General features: G+C 39.4%; 1 protein-coding gene across 1 annotated transcript in view; it reads left to right on the forward strand.

Annotated features, from left to right (window-relative positions):
* LOC126199052 (modular serine protease-like) overlaps positions 1-19,944 on the forward strand; it is a 310,593-nt gene that overhangs the window by 177,884 nt on the left and 112,765 nt on the right. Inside the window, exon 7 of the mRNA XM_049935760.1 lies at positions 4,426-4,632. Within this exon, the coding sequence (XP_049791717.1) occupies positions 4,426-4,632 (207 nt within the window). The remainder of the gene's footprint in view (positions 1-4,425; positions 4,633-19,944) is intronic.

Below are 19,944 nucleotides of genomic sequence, written 5' to 3' on the forward strand. Positions count from 1 at the left end.
CTACTTCTCACAGTGGCTGGTTCTTTCCATGCATTTATTAGTGATCAGCAAGCCTCATGTACTGGAGAATAAATTTTAGGACTTTCTTCAACTATTTGTCTTTCATTTAATACTGTGTATCATTACTGTATTATAGTTATATTTAAGCATGAGGAAAGGGTATGAATGAATGTGTGTAGATGTGTACTCTCCCATGTATGAATTTTTGTTGCCTGTGTAAATGTATTGATAAGTGGCCACTGTCTCTGTTGTCTTTGCCAGACAGTCTTTCAAGCATCTAAAGTGTGTCCATGCTGTAGAGCACTCTGCAACAATTGTAATCATCGTCCATCTTCACAGCCACTTTGGTTAATCTTACAAGGCCGAATTTGTCATTCAAAATGGCCCCATTCAGGAGCCATAGGTTGTCTGACATTTTCATATCCTTGTTTAATTCCTACAATTCATCTGCCATTCTCAAGACACTTAGTTTTTCTGTGACTGTATTCTCCAAAACTGAGCTGGGAAATCTGGAAATTGATACACGTAATAATATAAACACTTCTTTCGCTATCCCCCATCCCCAATTTCTGATTGCACTGGTTCTAACAATAGGCTACTCATAAAGTAACTGGGGGCCTGTTCACTTTCATCTGATGATGAGATGTATGTTTTTTGTATGCTGTATTGTTTTTTTTGTATGAATTTCAGTATAAGCTTGTATGATTAATGCCAACTCATAAAATGCAACAATACCACTGAGGCACAGTATTAGACTCATTTGTGTAGCATGGATATTTTTACACGCCAGTTGTCCAAACATGTGATTCATTTAGTCAGGAAAACACAACATGTGTTTTAAATGAAATAAATCACATGTATCAGTAACTGATGTGTCACAATCTCTATACTGACATTGTGATACAGTTGCTCTGTGGCTTCACAACAGATATCATCAGTGTAGAGTTTTGTCTTGTAATTTTTAGTATAAATCAATGTATTACTTTGAACCTAGTTTCTAATAGCAATAAAGGCCCCAATGGACCCATTATTTAGTGTGGTTGTAAACGTCGATCACTTTTTCGAAACCCCATAATTCCCACCCAGTGAGAGGCTTAAGTGTCAAATTTGGCTCAAAGGTGTGTACACCCTTCTTCTCTAATGGTGCAAAAGTGAGGCACCCAGCAATGTCACTCTTGGGATCAATGAAATGTGAACGTCAATCCAAATTCTTCATATGCTCTGACTCGCTTAGTATGCTGTGTACAATTCAGTCTATGTACCCAGCATACAGAACTCTCCAGAACATCTGTGACACCATACTGCACTTGCAATGACAAGGAATGGAGTTCTCATTCTGAATATGAGGACATTTGGGTATCTGTGGGAATGAGTTGACCAATACCATGGCCATGGAGGCATTCACCCTTCCCAATGTTACTGACTGTGCTATCTGTCTCCGCAATGCCCTGTGATTGCTGTAAAGGTCTGTAATATGTCTTTGGGAGAAAGAGTGGTTGGGTGTGATGGAAAATAAATTTCAATCAATAAAAGAGACTGTAAGGCCATAGCACACTTCCTTCCAGACAGTTAAAGTTGATGAAGTCTGTTTAACATGACTTTGAATACGTCACAGCCACCTGACCCATGGCTTCCTGCCAAGATGTGAAGACCTGCCTGTTTGTGATTCATGTGGTGTACTGATTATGGTTCTCCTCATTTTAACTGACACTATTTTATATAATGACAAGAGGGTTCAAGCTGGTTTACCAAAAGGCCTGCACTCAATTTTAGATGATAATGAGCAAAATGTGGCATGTGTTTTACACTTCTGTGTTTTATCTTCCCTTCTACCTAAGCTCTTAGGTTGAAGCATTTACTATGTTAGAGAACAACTGGCTCAAGCAGTTACTATTTTTATGATCCACTAGTCTTCTTTTCTGGACTTGTCTCTTAGTGGCTATCCAAATGATATATCATTGATTGTAGTGGTCTGCCTTTACTTGCTTGCTCCATTGCAGCCTTCAGAGGAGTCATGTGTGTTCATGTAAAAAAGAGTACAAAGGAGCATATTTGGTCTTGTGTTCTATTTTAGGCTATCCTCTTTTTGCGTGCTATAGCCCCATTCACCTCACACAGTCAGCATAAGGGTGCTGATGACTGTGATGGTGAATGCCCTCCAGATGCAGCAGCAGCACCACCACCACCACCACCACCAACAACAACAACAACAACAACAATCAAACAGCTAAGTGTTTACACATTCTGTAAAAAGGCTACAGCTCAGAAGTTCACGTGGTGTGTAAGGTGAGTTAATGATGTCGCATTGGCACTAAATTTCACACAATTCTGCCTGGTGTTGCCATGGATGTGTCACATGATAGGATAATTGTCATGCCCCCTCTTAACCTACATTTCATCCAATCTTTTAACGCCTTTGCAAAGGAGGTCAGAACCATGATGCCCAGTGTTGAAATCACACTATTTTCTTATGAGTGGCTGAGGAAAACATTTCAGACACATTGGCACTCAGAATCAACACAAAAAAGGTGCATGGGGTGGCATAAAGGACATCAATGAAATCTCCCCTTTCCTTAGGCTGTTGATCCCCACACATTTTGTGGTCAAAAACTACAGTTTGCTGTGCAGTGAGCATCAGGAAGATGTTCTTTACAACCTTTGACACTGCTGACACCCTCAGGCATTCAATCCTTCTCTAAGGACATTGTGGTGCTGCATCCCAATAAAACACGATCACTCACGTTTGGAGTGCAGTGTGACTGCAATTTTTGCTCTCATGTACAGATTGGAACCTCTAGACTCCACTTAAAACCACTAAATGAAATTTGAATGTGATCCAGAGCAGGAAAGGGTAGTTATGCTTTTTCAGCACTGCTATTTCATGTTTGCCTTTCGTGTTATCATGGAGGGATGCAATATTGACACACAGGTGAAGAAAATGGCAAACGGTCTCTCCCTAAGACCTTCCCCAGTTTGACAAAACTCTTGGTGACACCTGCCTACCTTTGTTGTCAACTTTAAAAATGGAGCTGTACAGGCAGAAGCCATCAAGAAGTCCTGTGTGCTTACAGACTGGCAACTGCTTTGAAGGTCTCAGATTCTGGATGGCCTGCTATCAGACACAAGAGCAACAGTCTGGCAGCAAAACAGCAGTAGCAAAGCATGCCTGCAGGCACCTTTTTCTGCTTTGGAGTATGTACAAATATCATAGAAATGTGGTGCAAATGTGACATCACTAACCCAACTTACCCATCATGTGAACTTCTGAGCTGTAGACATTTTTTCACACATGTGAACACCTTGCTGTCCAAAGCATTGTTGAGCCCAAGAGCAATGTTGCAGGATACCACACTTTTGCACCATTACAAGGAAAGGTTGTAAACACCTTTGAGCCAAATTTCAAACTTAAGCTTCACATTGGATTGGATTTATGTGGTTTTGAAAAAGTAATGCTTCGATTCTGTTGTGCAGTGTAGTATATCTGTTGGCATGGCTGCCTTGATAACTTCAGTGTGGATGCACAACAGGGCCTGTGTCTCTTGGGGGGAATACATGACTTGCTGCAAGCAAGTAAATGAATGGACAGTGGACCTACTAGTACATGGCAAGTAGAGAATTTGGGTCGGATAAGAAGCGTCTCCGGATGGCTGAGACGGTTAAGGCAATTGTTTGTATTAAGCAGGAGATCCAGGTTCAAGTCACAGTCGGGTACAAATTTTCATCCTTCATCATTATGTTATTTTGATATTGTAGCTGTAGTCTGTCTCTCCTTTGAGGTTTCCATTATTGTTATCTAATTGTTCCATGCTCTGCAACAAGACATTTTCGTAATGAATGAATATTAATCATACAACTTTTCACTGTTATGTTATTACATGGTACTGCTGTTTTAACATCAATTAGTAATTAATAGCAGTGATAATATAGTGCAGAGTTTTTGAGGTTAGTAAATAATTTATGTATGTCAAAAGCAGGACCAGAATGTGTGCTGAACCTTGCAGGACACTGTGTTTGTATCATCACTCAGAATTTATTTTAATTCCTGCAGTATCATTTGTTAAAGTGACCCTCTATTTTCTATGTTCTTTAATGCCATAACATTTTAGTTTACATAGAAAATCTACACAAAGGCCTTGGCAAGACCGTAGAAAATGCTAACACTGTAACTTTTGGTATTTAGTTCTACCATGACAGAGATAGTGAGATCATACATTTATTTCTCTGTAAAGAAGCCTTTACAAAACCCATACTAAGCTGTCTTGAAGGTATTTTCAGGAAGTGGCTCAATATTCTGTTATAAGTAGGACATTCGCTAATTTACATGATATAGCTGAGCTGTGAATGCTGTAATCTGACTTGATATAATTTATTTAGTATGTAAAACTGAGAGTGGTATATTATGTACATCTTCATTTTGTATTTCAGGAAAGTGTCCAAGACTCACATCAGAATCAATTTATGCTGACTGCTTCTATGGTGAATCGAGGTTCACTTGTGACTATCCAGTTCTCCCAGGAACAAAAGCAGTTGTGGATTGCAAATTGTATTATACATCAGCAACTAGACTAAAACAAAGTCTAACATGTGGACTTGATGGTCAGTGGAATAGTGTAGTCAAGAAATGCTATCCAGGTAAAAATGCATCAAAGACCTTGCAGTGCATCTCCATCTGAAATAAGTTATTAGTATAAATAAATGGGAAGTCCTAACTGAAAGTCCTCAACAAGGTAATAACCAAGATTGAAAACTTGCTATCTATTAGATGTATCATTCATATATGTAGAATACACATACAAGGGCTTTTCAAATATGAACCAGATTTAGCTGTGGTGTCTGTGGTAGTGCATGGAAATGGGCACAACATTGACAGAATGTTGGGGAGGAGGGGTGTCTGGAATAGCATTGTGGTGCTCCAGTTAGTGTGCAAGAGGTATGCAAGTCCCTTGCACAGAACATAATCGCCAAGTTTCTTGCAAAAGAAAGGGCACCTAACTTGTGGAAAATTTGAAGAGGCTCTGTGCACAGTTTGGGAAGAAATTCTTTCAAAGACCCAAGTGTATGAATGGCATAAAAAATTTGTGGCAGAATGAGTAGCTGTGGGAAAATTACCCCACCAAAGATGACTATGGACAAGCATCATATCAGATAACATCTGAAATTGCTTAGGTGGTAGGAAGAGCCAGCGCGCAATCTGAAACATGATTCTTCTGTGTGACAATGAAAGGCCACAGTCTGTTGCTTTAAAGAGGCAAAAACTGGAGGAAATTCATTGTCCAACTCTGGGACATTACAGTCTAGACTGATCATCCTGCAACTACCATATATCTGGACTGCTGAAAGAACAACTTGGAGGACAAAGGTTTGATGACAACACAGTGGTAGAAGAGTTGGTGTGCAAGTTGCTGCGCACATGTATCTCTGTTTTCTTCAAGAATGGCATCAAAAAGTTGCCAATTCCATGGGAAAAATGTGTAGCAATGTCAGAAGACATGTAAAAATATGAAGTGGGTGTAATTTTTTAGATTCAAGAAAGCTTACAGAAAACAATTCTGTATCACATTTGATCTTTCCCTTGAACATACACAGATGCAGGGAGATAGAGGGAAGGCTGGGAAACAGTGGCTGATGGTCGAGAGGGAGGCAGCAGGTGCATACAAGACAAATATGACACAGGCACGGACATAGGCACAGGTGAGTTTGTGCACTGGAGAGAACAGCAGATAGACAGCGTAGGAAGGAGTAACTTGTAAGATTGGGGAAGAGAGTATGGGTGTAAGGTGAATGAAGCAAGGTTTCTGGGGCAGGATGGTAGTGGTTGTGAAGCATGGGGCTAGTGGAAATTTAGGCCAGAAGGGCTAAAGGAATGAAGGATATGTTGCAGGGATAGTTCCCATCTCCATGGTTCAGAGAAGCCGTTGTCGGGAGGAAGCATTCATACATAATAGGTCCCAAAGCAGCCACTGAAATCTGGCACACCATGTTCAGCAGTATGTTCAGCTCTCCTCTCAGCCACAGTTTGGCAGTGGTCATTTGCATGGGTGGGCAGCTGGTCTGTGGTTGTGGGCACATAAAACACTGTGCAGAAATGGCACCAGAGCTTGTATATTATGTGGCTGCTTTCATAGATGGCTGTGCCTCTGATGGGATAGGATAAGGCTGTGCTGGGTCTGGAGAACATGTTGGATGGTTAGGTCTTGCACTTAGGTCTTTCACAATAATATCAGCCATGTGAGCAAGGGTTGGGAGTAGTTGTGGCATAAGAATTGACCAGGATATTGTTTAGATTGGGTGGGCAGTTTGTAATCTTGCCCTCCCACACATCACCATTAAATTTTTCTTAGTCTCTTCATTAGCTTCAAAAGCTTCAAGGGGAGTAAGATAATGAAAAACTTTTTTACTTATCTTCATTTTCTCATTGTTGGCTGCAGTCAGGTCTAGGGTAGATTCTTGAGGCAAATAATGTTTGAAGATTTGCCTGTCTTTCTCTTGAATTTTATTTTTTGTCACATTTTTTCACTATCATGCCATCTTTACTATTTTCACTTCTGTAACACTACAAATTACGCTGTTATTGCCAGATATACGAGGGCAAGTCAATTATTATCCACAAAGTAGTTATAAAACTTTATTGTAATCAAATAGGAAACTTACTAGAACATTTTTTGACATAGTCTCCTTGTGTTTCAACGCACTTGGTCCATCATTGTACAAGCTTCCTGATGCCCTCATAAAAGAAGGTTCTCAGTTAAGCTGCAAGCCAGGAATGCACCGCTACTTTCACTGCTTCACCTGAGGTAAATCGATGGCCCCTTAATGCCTGTTTGAGTGGACCAAACAAGTAGTAGTCAGAAGGGGCAAGATCAGGACTATATGGAGGATGATCCAGTACTTCAAATTTGACTTTCTGGAGCATTTCAGTAGTGTGGGCTGCAGTATGTGGACGGGCATTGTTGAGCAACATCACAACACTTTTGACAGCAATCCTCGGTGTTTGCTTCAAATTGCAGGCTTTAGCCTAGCAGTAAGCATCTCAGTGGAACATACACTGTTTATTGTTGTGCCCCTTTCCCCATAATGTTCCAGTACTGGACCTTGTGTATCCCAAAAAACCTTAAGCATCAGTTTTCCTGTGGATGGTTGGGTCTTGAACTTTTTCTTGCATGGCAAATTTGGATGTTTCCATTCCATACTCTGCCTTTACTCTCCAGCTCATAATGATGGATCAATGTTTCATCACCAGTAATGATCCTGTCTAAGAAGTTGTCCCCTTCATTACCATAATGATCCAAATCTTTTTTGCAGATGTCCAAGCAGATTTGTTTAAGCAACTGTCAGTTGTTTTGGAACCCATCTTGCACAAACTTTATGAAATCCAAGTCTGCTGTGAATGATCCTGTAGACAGAACTCTGGCTAATTTGCAGATGATGTGCCACTTCATCAGTAGTTAATTGTCTGCCTAAGAGAATCATTTCACATGAATGCTCAACAATTTCTTCATTTGTGGCGGTAAACGGTTGTCTGGCTCCTTTATCATCCATAACACTTGTGCGACTACATCAGAATTTTTCAATCCATTCATAGACACAGTGTTGTGGCAAAACACTGTTCCCGTACTGTACCAAAAGTCTTTGACGAATTTCGGCCCCTGATATGCCTTCGACCACAAAAAACGGAGTAGGCACTCTACCTCATCTAAGTGTTTGTCTGACTGCTGGCAAGTATTCAGACTTGTTATGTATACGTTGGCATCTCAGCTCCTCCACTGTTTGAACATCTGCTACTTTTGCTCTTAAATTATTTATAAGCTAATAATTTTTATGACAGTGAAACCATAAGTGTTTCTGTGAGATGGGTCATTGTGTAACTACAAATATGACCAGAAAATGGTGACAGTGGCTGAATACAGTGATCATAAAATAATAAACAGCAATCAGTAGACAAATAAGAATTTTTTTTCTAGAAATAAAGATTGTGAATCAATATTTACTGAGAAGTGCATCCAGTTTTGATAAACTAATTGACTTTGGAATTGCAGGACATTATATTTCCAAATATTTAAACATCACACATTTGGATTTTCTTTGTGTACTAAAATCCAAAATTCCTTTAACTTTGGGACAATTACCTGGAACATCTTGTTGATGTATTATGTATTTTTCCAGATCATCTTCAACAAAAGAGTGTAGTTTTCAGTGCAACCTCATTGTCTCTAGGAAAAAATGCTCTCCCTAGTTATAGCAGATCTCTTTTCAACCTTCTCATTCATCATGTGCTGAAGCCTTGCATAATTTTCTTCTCCTATTGATTCCTCTTTAATAAAAATCATTTTCCCTCTTCTTCTGGTAATAATGAATGAAGGTGATAAGGATACTATGTTATGTTTCACATCAGAACATTATTCCCTTGTTAAATATGTATGAAATAAGGCATGAAATATTGAAAGTATGCATTGTGGTTAATTATTAACTCTTGTAGGGTGCTAAAAAGTAGATTATTGTCCAGTTTGTGTTAAAGAGATTTTGGAAGACTGAAAGTCAAGAGTATTAGCTTGTTACACATTTCTAAAAAGAGTTGTGATTGAGATCAACAAAACTTCCACAGTCAGAACATAGTGTACTGTGTCAGAAACTGCTAGAAAATTCTTGTCTCCCACCCCTCTGCCCCCCACCAAATTTCCCTGTACATTGAAAACTTAAACCAAGCAAATGATGAAGGTCATGCCAAAACAGGAGGAAAAAGAGAAAATAAGCAGTTCCTCATTTAAGAGTTTTTTAATACAGTGATATACTTTCTATCACTGTTTCACTGATGTTCAAGCTTGTAAATGGGTGAAACTAAACTAATCATCCTAACATTGTAGAAGAATCAAAATATGTTGAATACACACTTCACAAGTCACTTCCAGACATCATTTCTATAACCACAGGGTAGAAGTCAGAAAGTGGTACAAGCGAGCAGTCAACAGAAATAACCACTTCAAGAGCTCAAACACTTTCCTTGTTGATGTGTTGTGCTAAATGCATATAGATGGTCTCACAGCTGGCCTAGAATGTTTGAAATCGAAACACTTAAAAACAAATAAGAAATCATACCATAGAAAAATTTCTTATGTTCAATTATAAAAAGCTCTGAAAATAGTCTCTTAGTTTCTGTTTATTGATAATCTCTAATACAACAAACTGTCCCAAGTAATGTAAACACATGCAGGTGCTAATGAGTAGTCATTTCTGACTGTTTGTGGAACATGGAATGAAATCAACACATAAGGTTATATTATTAATTTTTTAAGTCATTGGGGTGGGCATGAAACACCATATTTTTTGTGTAAACACAGTTACTGTATGAAAAAATCTGGAAAGGGGACCACATACAAGATTTTTGCATGAGTTGCTTATGAACTCCGAGATAATTTTTGTGACAAGAAAGTTAAAGATCAAAGTGAATCATATATACTGCCAAGTTTTGATCACTTTGGTTTTGTACTAAACAGAACTGAGACAGAATGCTCATACAATAATTTATATTATAAAAGATACACACACTTTGGGCACCACTGGTGACTCTTGAGGCAAGAACTTGCATCTATTTGGAAAGGTGACTCCAGGTCCTTAACATGCTTCTATGCCCCATGAGTGAGTCAGATGCTGAGTTTACAAAAATGACAGACATTACTGTCATACACTATAGAGCTGGGGACATGTTTGTAAAAGAATTGCATTTTGATCAGTAATGTGACAGGGTGTTGTAGCCTTCCCCTTTCATTATTCACCATGACTCTAAGTCCTCTAAGCAATCTTTAATTTTGTAGTATGCTTTACTTATGAAGTCTAACAATGGAAAATCTGGATGGAATGTAGCAATACCAGAGAAGGAATGTTGCTGCTCACCATTCAGCAGAGATATTTACTATTAAAAACAGTCTTGATCACGATTTATTTATCAAGGTGACCAGTTTCGACCACTTCTGTGGTCATATTCAGACCTACAAGTTGTATACAAAGCTTTAATTAGAGGGCTACATACATTAAAGAAAATACATAAAGTTATAAACTAATAAAACGATGAATTACCATTGAGTAGGAACCTCTTTCTGTTGGAGAATCACTACTGGAGAAACCAGTGCATGTCTTACTATATATAATGGAGGCTCTGCCCACTTCTGACGGCATGATGTCATTACTAACCAGTGAGTTATAAGTCGAATAACACTTTAAAATTTCTTAGTTAAAAGAACATTGTCAAGGATTAAAATAATACTAAACTTAGCTTATTAAACAGCTATTATCAATTAATAAATATTTAAATATGTAGGATAAATGAACTTTGGTTTGGCAGTACATGGGTTGCCCTCTCAAGGCCTGTTAGTGAACCATTTGGAACCACTGGTTGCCCTGGTGAAGTTGGACGCCGTTCCAAAGATGAGGCAGCAGGCTTCTTTCCACTGAAGTTGTTGTAAAGTTGATAGGTGAACTAGTGGTTGCCTTGATGAGGACAAACGCCAGTGCAAAGATGTGGCAGCAGGCTTCTTTCTAATGAAGTTCTTGCGAAAGTGGAATGGCAAAGACTGTCATGTCAGGCAATGTATTATTGAGCAGCAACATGTCTTTATTGAAATGATTTTCAATGAATAGGCTGACATGTATACTACATGCTGCACAAATACAATACGAAGTAGTTGTCCATATATATGAAATATTGTCTATGAAGTTCGTATGTAAATTAAATGTGGCAATTTTTAAAAGGCATTGCTATTCCTTAAGTTATATGCCAGTCTTATAAACAAATAAAAATAATGAAAATGGATGGAATTTTAAATTATACTACTATGAGCCATAGTGTCAAAAATAAAAGGATGTGAATTAGCAATATGCAGTCTAAAAGCATGTAAGCAAAAATTCTAAAACAGGTAGCCAGTCATAAAATAATGTTTGTTGAAATAAAATTACGATGTAAAGATAAAAATATTTCCTAAAAGTCTTAATAATTTAAAAAAAAAAACAAAGGACAGAAGAGTAAACATTCTAAAGCAGATCATCGAAAAGCTCAAAGAAATGTTTGTCTTTGAATTGAAGTTGCTCGTTTAAAACAGATAATGGATTACTTTTGTGAAGTGAAAATATTTCAATTTCCTCTAAAGTATTTAGCAGTGGTCCTTTTGGCACAGTATGTAATATTTTCAAATTGTTAGAAATGCAACCCTCAGAATGATTGTATCCATCAAGATGTTGATCAAATATTGATTTGGTACATGCAGAACCAGTAGTATGTTTTTTAAAACGTGTTAAAAAGTTACGGCCAGTTTGGCCAATATACTGTTTCTCACAGTCCTTACATATTATTTTGTAAACGCCTGACTTTTGGTGTTTCAGTTTCATCTGTAGGGGGTTATTAGTTTTAAATGCTATTGTCACACTTGTATTCTTAAATAATTTATTTATTTTATCTGAAATAGGTCCCATGTATGTCATTTTTGTAAATCTCTTCTTGGAATTTATAACAGCACCATTTGTCTCATGTAATTATTGATATAACAGATCAACCTGATGGGACTTTGTGGTGTGCGTACTGTAAGACATTCGGTACACACACCATCAGATTATTTGACTTGTCACTCTAACGAAGTAGGCGAGTGTCAGCAATATGTCTCGTGGTCTTATCGTGGCGTGTTTATCTTCTGCTGTTAGGTCAGATGATAGAAATGCCACTTGCATGCTTAGAGTAGCAGATTGATGGGGCCAACTTTAAACAGAACTTGATTAATTTTCACACACATTTATTAAAATAATAAAAATCATAAACCTTACTTAACTTGATTCTGGATGCTATTTACAACTGACAATCTGAAGTTCCTTTGGTATTGGTACATTAATCTTATTCTCACATATCTCTGATACTTGACAAAGTGTCTATACATTTATCTTCAGGGCTATGTACAGGAATATGATAATCTTATTAGGCACAGACTGAAACTTGACTATAGACTGGTACAGACAAATTCAGACTAATGCAGACTGACTAATCGGAGGTCTGTACACTCGTTACAATACCTCGAGCATTCAGGTATCACTGCGTGAGTGTGATCTGCGAGGAGAAAAGGTTCTACGTTAGCAGCAATATCACTGGCTGCGTTACATATTAATACGTGGATTGGCGGAAGCAGAATTTGGTCCGTCACTATGACAGCACCATCTCGTAGTGCGGAGATGGACGACCACTGCGCCTGCGCTGTTGTGCTTAGCGGGGCATGCTCTAGTGGGAAAGTTGTGTACGGGCTAACTACGCAGAACTATGTACACAACAGAATTATAATTGTTAGCAACTGCTATCTGTTTTAATGTAGAACAACAAGCTTGTGTCTGTATATGAGTGGATGGATATGTGTGTGTGTGCGAGTGTATACCCGTCCTTTTTTCCCCCTAAGGTAAGTCTTTCCGCTCCCAGGATTGGAATGACTCCTTACCCTCTCCCTTAATACCCACATCCTTTTGTCTTTCCCTCTCCTTCCCTCTTTCCTGATGAGGCAACAGTTTGTTGCGAATGCTTGAATTTTGTGTGTATGTTTCTGTTTGTTTGTGTGTCTGTCGACCTGCCAGCACTTTCATTTGGTAAGTCACATCTACATCTACATCTATCTTCAGGGCTATGTACAGGAATATGATAATCTTATTAGGCACAGACTGAAACTTGACTATAGACTGGTACAGACAAATTCAGACTAATGCAGACTGACTAATCGGAGGTCTGTACACTCGTTACAATACCTCGAGCATTCAGGTATTGGATATATTTTTCCTACGTGGAATGTTTCCCTCTATTATAAAAGTAATTAATATAGCGGAGATGTTGAATCACGATAGAAACAATAAAAAGATTTACACACTCATAGATTTCAGCCATTAAGGCTCCTTACCCCCACCCAGTGACCACTCCCATCATGCACTGGTGCTGCTGCTCGCAGTGTAGTTTCAGTTCTCTGAGACTGCAGACGTGTGTGTGTGTGTGTGTGTGTGTGTGTGTGTGTGTGTGTGTGTGTGTGTGTGTGTGTGTGTGTGTGTGTGTGGGATGGTGGGTAGGACATTTCTTATTTCAGGGCACAGTGAGAGGTAATCGAAACCCTGGCAGAGAATGTAATTCAGTTGCTCCAGTCCTGGATGGTACTGAGTTACAAGGGGAATGCTCCTCTGGGGCCGGAATGTGGGACTTTGGGAGGTGGTAGGAGATTGAAAAGATAAGGCACAGGAGATTTGTTTTTGTACAAGGATGGGAGGATAATTATGGTCAGTGAAGGCTTCAGTGAGACCCTCGGTATATTTAGAGAAGGACTGCTTGTCACTGCAGATGTGACAACCATGGGTGGCTAGGCTGTACGGAAGGGACTTCTTGGTATGGAATGGGTGGCAGCTGTCGAAGTAGAGGTATTGCTGATGTTTAGTAGGTTTGATTTGGACGGAGGTACTGATGTAGCCATATCTGAGGTGGAGGTCAATATCTGGGAAGGTGGCTTGTTGGGTTGAGTAGGACCAGGTGAAGCAAATGGGGGAGAAGTTGTTGAGGTTCTGGAGGAATGTGAATAAGGTGTCCTCACCTTCAATCCAGATAGCAAAGATGTCATCAATGAATCTGAATTAGGTGAGAGGTTTAGGATTCTTGGTTTTTAGGAAGGATTCCTGTAGATGGTCCATGAATAGGTTAGCATAGGATGGTGCCATGCAGGTGCCCATAGCTGTACCGTGGATTTGTTTGTAGGTAGTGGCTTCAAAGGAGATGTAATTGTGGGTGACGATATAGTTGGTCATGGAGACTAGGAAGGAGGTTGTTGGTGTGGAATCCATAGGGCATCTGGAAAGGTAGTGTTTGATAGCAGTAAGGCCATGGGCATTAGGAATGTTAGTGTACAGGGAGGTGGCATCAATAGTGACGAGCAGGGTGCCGTGTGGTAAAGGGAAAGGTACTGTGGAGAGTTGGTCGAGGAAATGGTTGGTATCTTTTATATAGGAGGATAGGTTCCGGATAATAGGTTGAAGGTTTTGGTCTACAAGAGCAGAGATTCTCTCAGTAGGGGCACAGTAACCGGCCACAATGAGATGTCCTGGGTGGTTGGGTTTATGAACTTTAGGGAGCATGTAGAAGGTGGGCGTGCTGGGAGTGGTAGGGGTGGGTAGAGAGATGGACTCTGTGGAGAGGTTCTGGGATGGGCCTAAGGAGTTGAGTAGTGACTGGAGATCCTGCTGGATTGCTGGAATGGGATCACTGTGGCATGGTTTGTAGGTGGAAGTATCTGACAGCTGACGGAGTCCTTCTCTCATGTAATCCTTACGGTTCAAAACAATGATGGTGGAGTCTTTGTCTGCAGGATCAGTTTTTAGATGGTGGACCACAGTTCTTTCTGCAGATGTAAGGTTAGTATGCATGTTGAGGGATTTGGGAAATGATGATGAGGCAAGGGTCGAGGATAAGAAATTCTGGCGAGTTAACAGGGGGTGGTTTGTAGGCAGTGGGGGTGGATCACGGTTGGATGCCAGAAGTGAACTGAGTTAGGCAAGGTTCAATATTGGTCTTTGGTTGAGTCTCATTGGTTGGGTTGGTGGCGAAAAAGTAGGGACTGGGAGAAGGAGAGAAGGTCTTTAACTAGTCCTGCATGGTTGAATTTGGGAGTGGGGCAAAGGGTGAGGCCTTTGGAAAGGACTGATATTTCTGTCGGACTAAGGCTTCTGGAGGAAAGGTTCATGACTGTGCTGCGGGTCTGATTAGGTTTTGGGTTCTGTGAGGTGGTGGTAAGAAGTTTTGGAGGTTGTTGTAGAAGTGGTAGATAGTGGTACTCCAAGGCGGTAGTAGGAAGTGAGCAGAATGGAGAGCTTTCTGAGGTGGCGTTGTGCATGTTGCTCAAATTCCTGCAGGGCAAGAGTTTCAGTGTGTGTTATGGGTTCCAAGAATTTGGGTTTACACAGCAGGAGAATTTTGTGGATGGAGAGAAGGTATTGCTGGCAGGATTAGGCTTGGTTGATGTGGTTTTGCATGACTACTACTTATAATTATTATTATTATGGTCCTTTTTTGTTATTTAAAAATGTAGTACAAGCTTTGTGCTTTTCATTTTTTTTGAAACTCATATCTAAGAACAGAGTAAGAGTAGGTATAGTATAAAAAGAAATAAATTGTTTAACGTAATGTACTGAGAATGAGGAAATGTTGCTGATTTAAATGAGTTTGACAGAAAGCATGTTGTAATAACCTCGTAGCTGGCATTGTGTACTTTGTCATCCACTCTGGGCTAAGCCATCTTGAGGGTTAACCTTTCAAACCTCCACCAGTTATTTCCTCTTTTTAACTTGAAGAAGGAGCCTGTATTTCAGGAAGTTATGGACACTGTATTCAGTTTCATGTTTGATAAGGTGAGGCAGCCAGGACAGACTATATCCACAAGTAAATACATTAAGGTGCAATTTTAGCTAAGCAATAGTGGACATTGTGGCAGATTTTCTGATTTGCAATGTAATTTTTAACATTAATGGCTACCAATGTAACGCCAACCTTGCTAATGGAACTATGTACTCTTTTTACTGTTGCATTGGAAAGAGCATTACAAAAGAACTTAAACAGTAACTGGTGGAGCTAAGTCAAACAGTAACAAGATAACATCACTGCAAACAGTATTCCACCCTCAGGAGAGGAGGTCCCACAGACATCTGTTATTCTGTACCAAATGTAAGCAGGCAAGTGACTCAGGTACATTTCTTTCTGTATTTCAAGCCCATCAGTCAAGTGCTCTGCTGTCATAGTGATCAGAAAAGTCACTCCTGAAGCTATTCAGGCTTTCATAACTTCAGTCAATAAAGTATATAAGATGTCTCGTTATGGTAAATGTTACCAAACAGTTAGAGCAACAGCGCAGTTGTATTCCAAAAAGCATCCTGATCATATTGAGCTCTCATGATCTACCTTTGCAAATACTGTTAAAGAAATCTGAGAAAATGTCAGTGTGAAGAATAAAATTTTCCACTCAAACAGAACATCAATTGATGAAAGAAGGCATCCAACATTTGAATAGTAGTAACAAGCAACCTTATTTCACTATGAGGCAGCTCATGTGTGGGAGTGTAACCAGATGAAAGATTGTTCTGTAAATATTGCATTGCAGGGCACTTCATCCTTTCCACATTTTTCTCCATTAACAACTTGGTGGCAATGACTTTCAAAATCAGTTAAAGTTCTCCAAACAGTGCCTATGATGCACATTTCTATGTAAGATTTATTAATGAATCTTCACTAAAGAACCATGGGTGACTTAATCTTTGCAGTATGCACTACTGGACAGTTGAAAATCCATGCAGGCTGAGAGAAATGAGTAAATAGTAAAATTGGCCTATCAACACAGGCATGGGCTTTTCAACAATTGTATCGTTTATCCTTGTTTTTATTGACAGGACTCTGAATTTCCATAATATCTTCAGTTAATAACAGATACACATCTGTAGTTTTTGAAAGACATCCCATTGGCCATAAACAAATTGATGTTGTACTGACATGATGGATGTCCCACCCATTTTGCACAGATAATTACAGGCCTTAACAAAATATTTGGGGCTTGTTGGATCAGTTGTTTGTGAAACACAAAATGGAAAAATGCTCTACACACTCACAAGATTTAATATCTCTGGACTTCTGTGTGTGGGAAAACTTAAAACAATGAGTCTACCAGGAAACACAGACTCCCAAAGACAATTAATGCCAATTAAGACAGTCCTGTGCTGTAATAAGCCCAGATGAAATTTATTGAGGATTACTGTCTGTCTGGAATCACTTCATGGAAATCTTGGTGCTCAAGGTCAACATTTAGAGAACTGATATGGTGGTCATAATATTAGATACATGAACCATACCCAAGTTACATGTTTACTTATATTTGCTGCAGTATGACAGATGTGGTTACAATGTCTTTTGCAACAGAGTCCTTAGATAAGAAGTTCTTGGCTTACTTGGTGCATCAAATTCAGATAATATCCCAGGCTTTTGATGACTGTCTACATCATAACCATTACCATCATCATGGGATTTGTCTGACTGCCATTAAATTTGCACAGCTTCCACTTTTGTGCACAGAGGACAAGATCTGTGGGCCTGGATTGCATCATGATATCATGAAAATGGTACACACAGAGGTGGTGCCCACTACATCCACAGATTACATTTGCACACTCTATCCAGTGTCACTTGCACTGCCATCACTCACTTCTCCATGCGTTGCTAAGTGCATAGCTGGGTGTACATTAAAGTTGTTCTCATATAGTCTAACTTCAACTGCCTCCCCAATCACAGAGTCCCAATAACTTGATGTGTGAGCAAGATTCTCTCTAATCCAAACAAAAGCCTGTGTTTGTTAATAGCCTGTGCCCAGCTACTGCTGAATTTTTGAAATTCCTGTCTTTGAGGTGATACTGATGAACACAGTGATCAATGGTAATTCTTACAGACTGGCCCCTATAACTGCTGCCACACTCACAAGGAATATTATAAATTCCTGGTACTTTCAGGCTGAGATTATCTTTAATGGGTCACTACATTTCTATAATTTTACTGGGTGGCTACAACATTGAACCAATTCCTTGCCTGTTTAGGATTCTACCTACCTTATTAGTTGCTGCATTTTACCCCTCTTACTAGGTGTTGCACAGCAGAATGCAATCTGCACTATGTGTTGATCACCCTGGCTGAGTTTAACAGTGTTGCATCTTGTTTTCCTCCATGGTGGTAACTTAATATCACAGGCAGAAAACATAATTAAATTACTGGCACCTATAGTTTGCCACTGCAGACGCCATACTACAAACTCAGAAATATTTGTTGGTGTTATAAAACAGATCAGGATAGACACTCAATTGAAATCTTGGCTAGCCTTGACATGATCTCTCTTTTTATGGTAGCACCAGTGGCATGCTTCCCTGAAATTTTGAATTTAGTTGAGCACACTGTGACAAGCACTTTTTTTTGTATGGTTAAAATTATTATGAAATGGCAGATCAAACAGCCATGATTTCACCAATTTCACCAGTCATAGCTGAATTTTTCATGGAGGATTTTGAAGAACAAGCAATGTTAAGTGCTCCCTTCTGTCCATTCTACTCTTTTCCGTACATTGACAACACATTTTCAGTATCACCATATGAATGGTATACATCCTAACATAAGATTTACAGTGGGAAGTTAACTTTCTTAGATGTGTTGGTCAAACAGAAATCAAATGGATGACTCAGTCATTACATGTACAGAAAACAAAGGCATTCTGTCCTGTATTACAAGGGTATAGCTTTCACTTTCCAGCTCAGAAAAGAGCTAGGCTGAATGCTCTGGTACACACAGCCAGGACTATTTCTGACAAGGGCCATGCAAGCTCTGAGATTAACCATCTGATAATGGTGTTAAGAAGAAATGCTATTCATGATATTAAGTAAACCATGATATAGAGCAAACCATGATATTGAGTAAACCATTCAACTGAGGCAGCGGGAGCAACACATAGCAAGACTTGCATTCTGTGGTGCAACAACCAGTAAGACAGGTAGCATCCTAAACAGGCAAGGAATCAGGCAAGTCTTTTATACCCACCTGGGAAAATTAAAGATCTGTTGGGACCCATTAAAGATAATATCAGACAGGTAGTACGAAGGATTTATAATATTCATCATGATAGTGGCATTAGTTATGTGGTTCAGGTTGTACAGACTGTTGCTAATCACTGTGTTGAGCATCACCATCACCTTTACTGTATGAATTTACGAAAATTGGCAGTGGTTAAGCACAGCCTGTTAAATAAATTTAAGGCTTTGTTTGAACTAATTAGGTTTCTTGCTCATGTTTCAAACTATTGGGACCATGTGATTGGGCAAGCAGCTGAAAGTAGACTATGGGTAAACAACTTGAATAGATACACCTAACACAGAAGCATGCATTTGAGAAAGAAAGAGCACAGAGGAAAATTCTCACAGTTCACCACCAAATGCAAGGGATGGTGCTGCAAGCAACACTGGATAGAGAACACAAACATAATCTATGGATGTAGAGAGTGCCTTCTCAGTACACACCATTTCCGTGATGTCATAATGGCATAAGCTAGCCAATTAGATGCCATCATATGGGCATTAAAATGGAAGCCTTGCTAGTTTCGTGACAGACGTAGCCCCCAATGACACTAATGTAGACAATCATCAGAAGCTTGGGGTTGTATCTGAATTTGAGGTGGCAAGTAAACTGAGAACTTTTTAAACCAGTATGGTAAACATTTATTTACCCTTTTTTCCTGGTAGTGGAATGTTGGTTTGCAGTGTTATTATTGTTCCTATTGAACAAGTTGTATGCATGTTATGTTGGTGAAGTAGTTTTTGAAAGTTCTTTCCAGATACCACAGAAAAAACAATGGAGCACCTAGAAGACCTGGTCTGATGTGAAATTCCAGATATGAATATCAGCAATGCAGGAAAAGACAGATTGTTACTTATTGTAAAGATGACATGTCAAGTTACAGACAGGCACAATTATGTTTGAATTGTGCCTGCCTGCAGCTTGATGTGTCTTCTTTATGGAAAGTAGCAATCTGTCTTTTCCTAGATTTTTGACTGAACTTAGAGTTTAATGTGACAAGTAGAGCAGCCACTACAACAGATTAGTGTTGTTTGTGTTTAGTGTTGTTGCCAGGGCAGATAGTGTATATAATGGACACGAACAGCATCAGATGTTGAGTGATCAGTGTGAAGGTCACAGAGGTGCTGTGCACCTATATGAGATGGTGTTACCAACAACTATCAGAATTTCTAAGCTGCCTCATCACACTATCCCAGACGATCATCATCGGCGAATATGATGGCGACCTGGGCAGGGGTCCCATCCTTCCAATGTTTGGGAGAAGTACAATGGTGTCACTCGTGGTGTCACAGTATTGGGGCACACTC

Source organism: Schistocerca nitens, chromosome 8 (assembly GCF_023898315.1).
Source record: "Schistocerca nitens isolate TAMUIC-IGC-003100 chromosome 8, iqSchNite1.1, whole genome shotgun sequence".
NCBI classification, from domain to species: Eukaryota; Metazoa; Arthropoda; class Insecta; order Orthoptera; family Acrididae; genus Schistocerca; species Schistocerca nitens.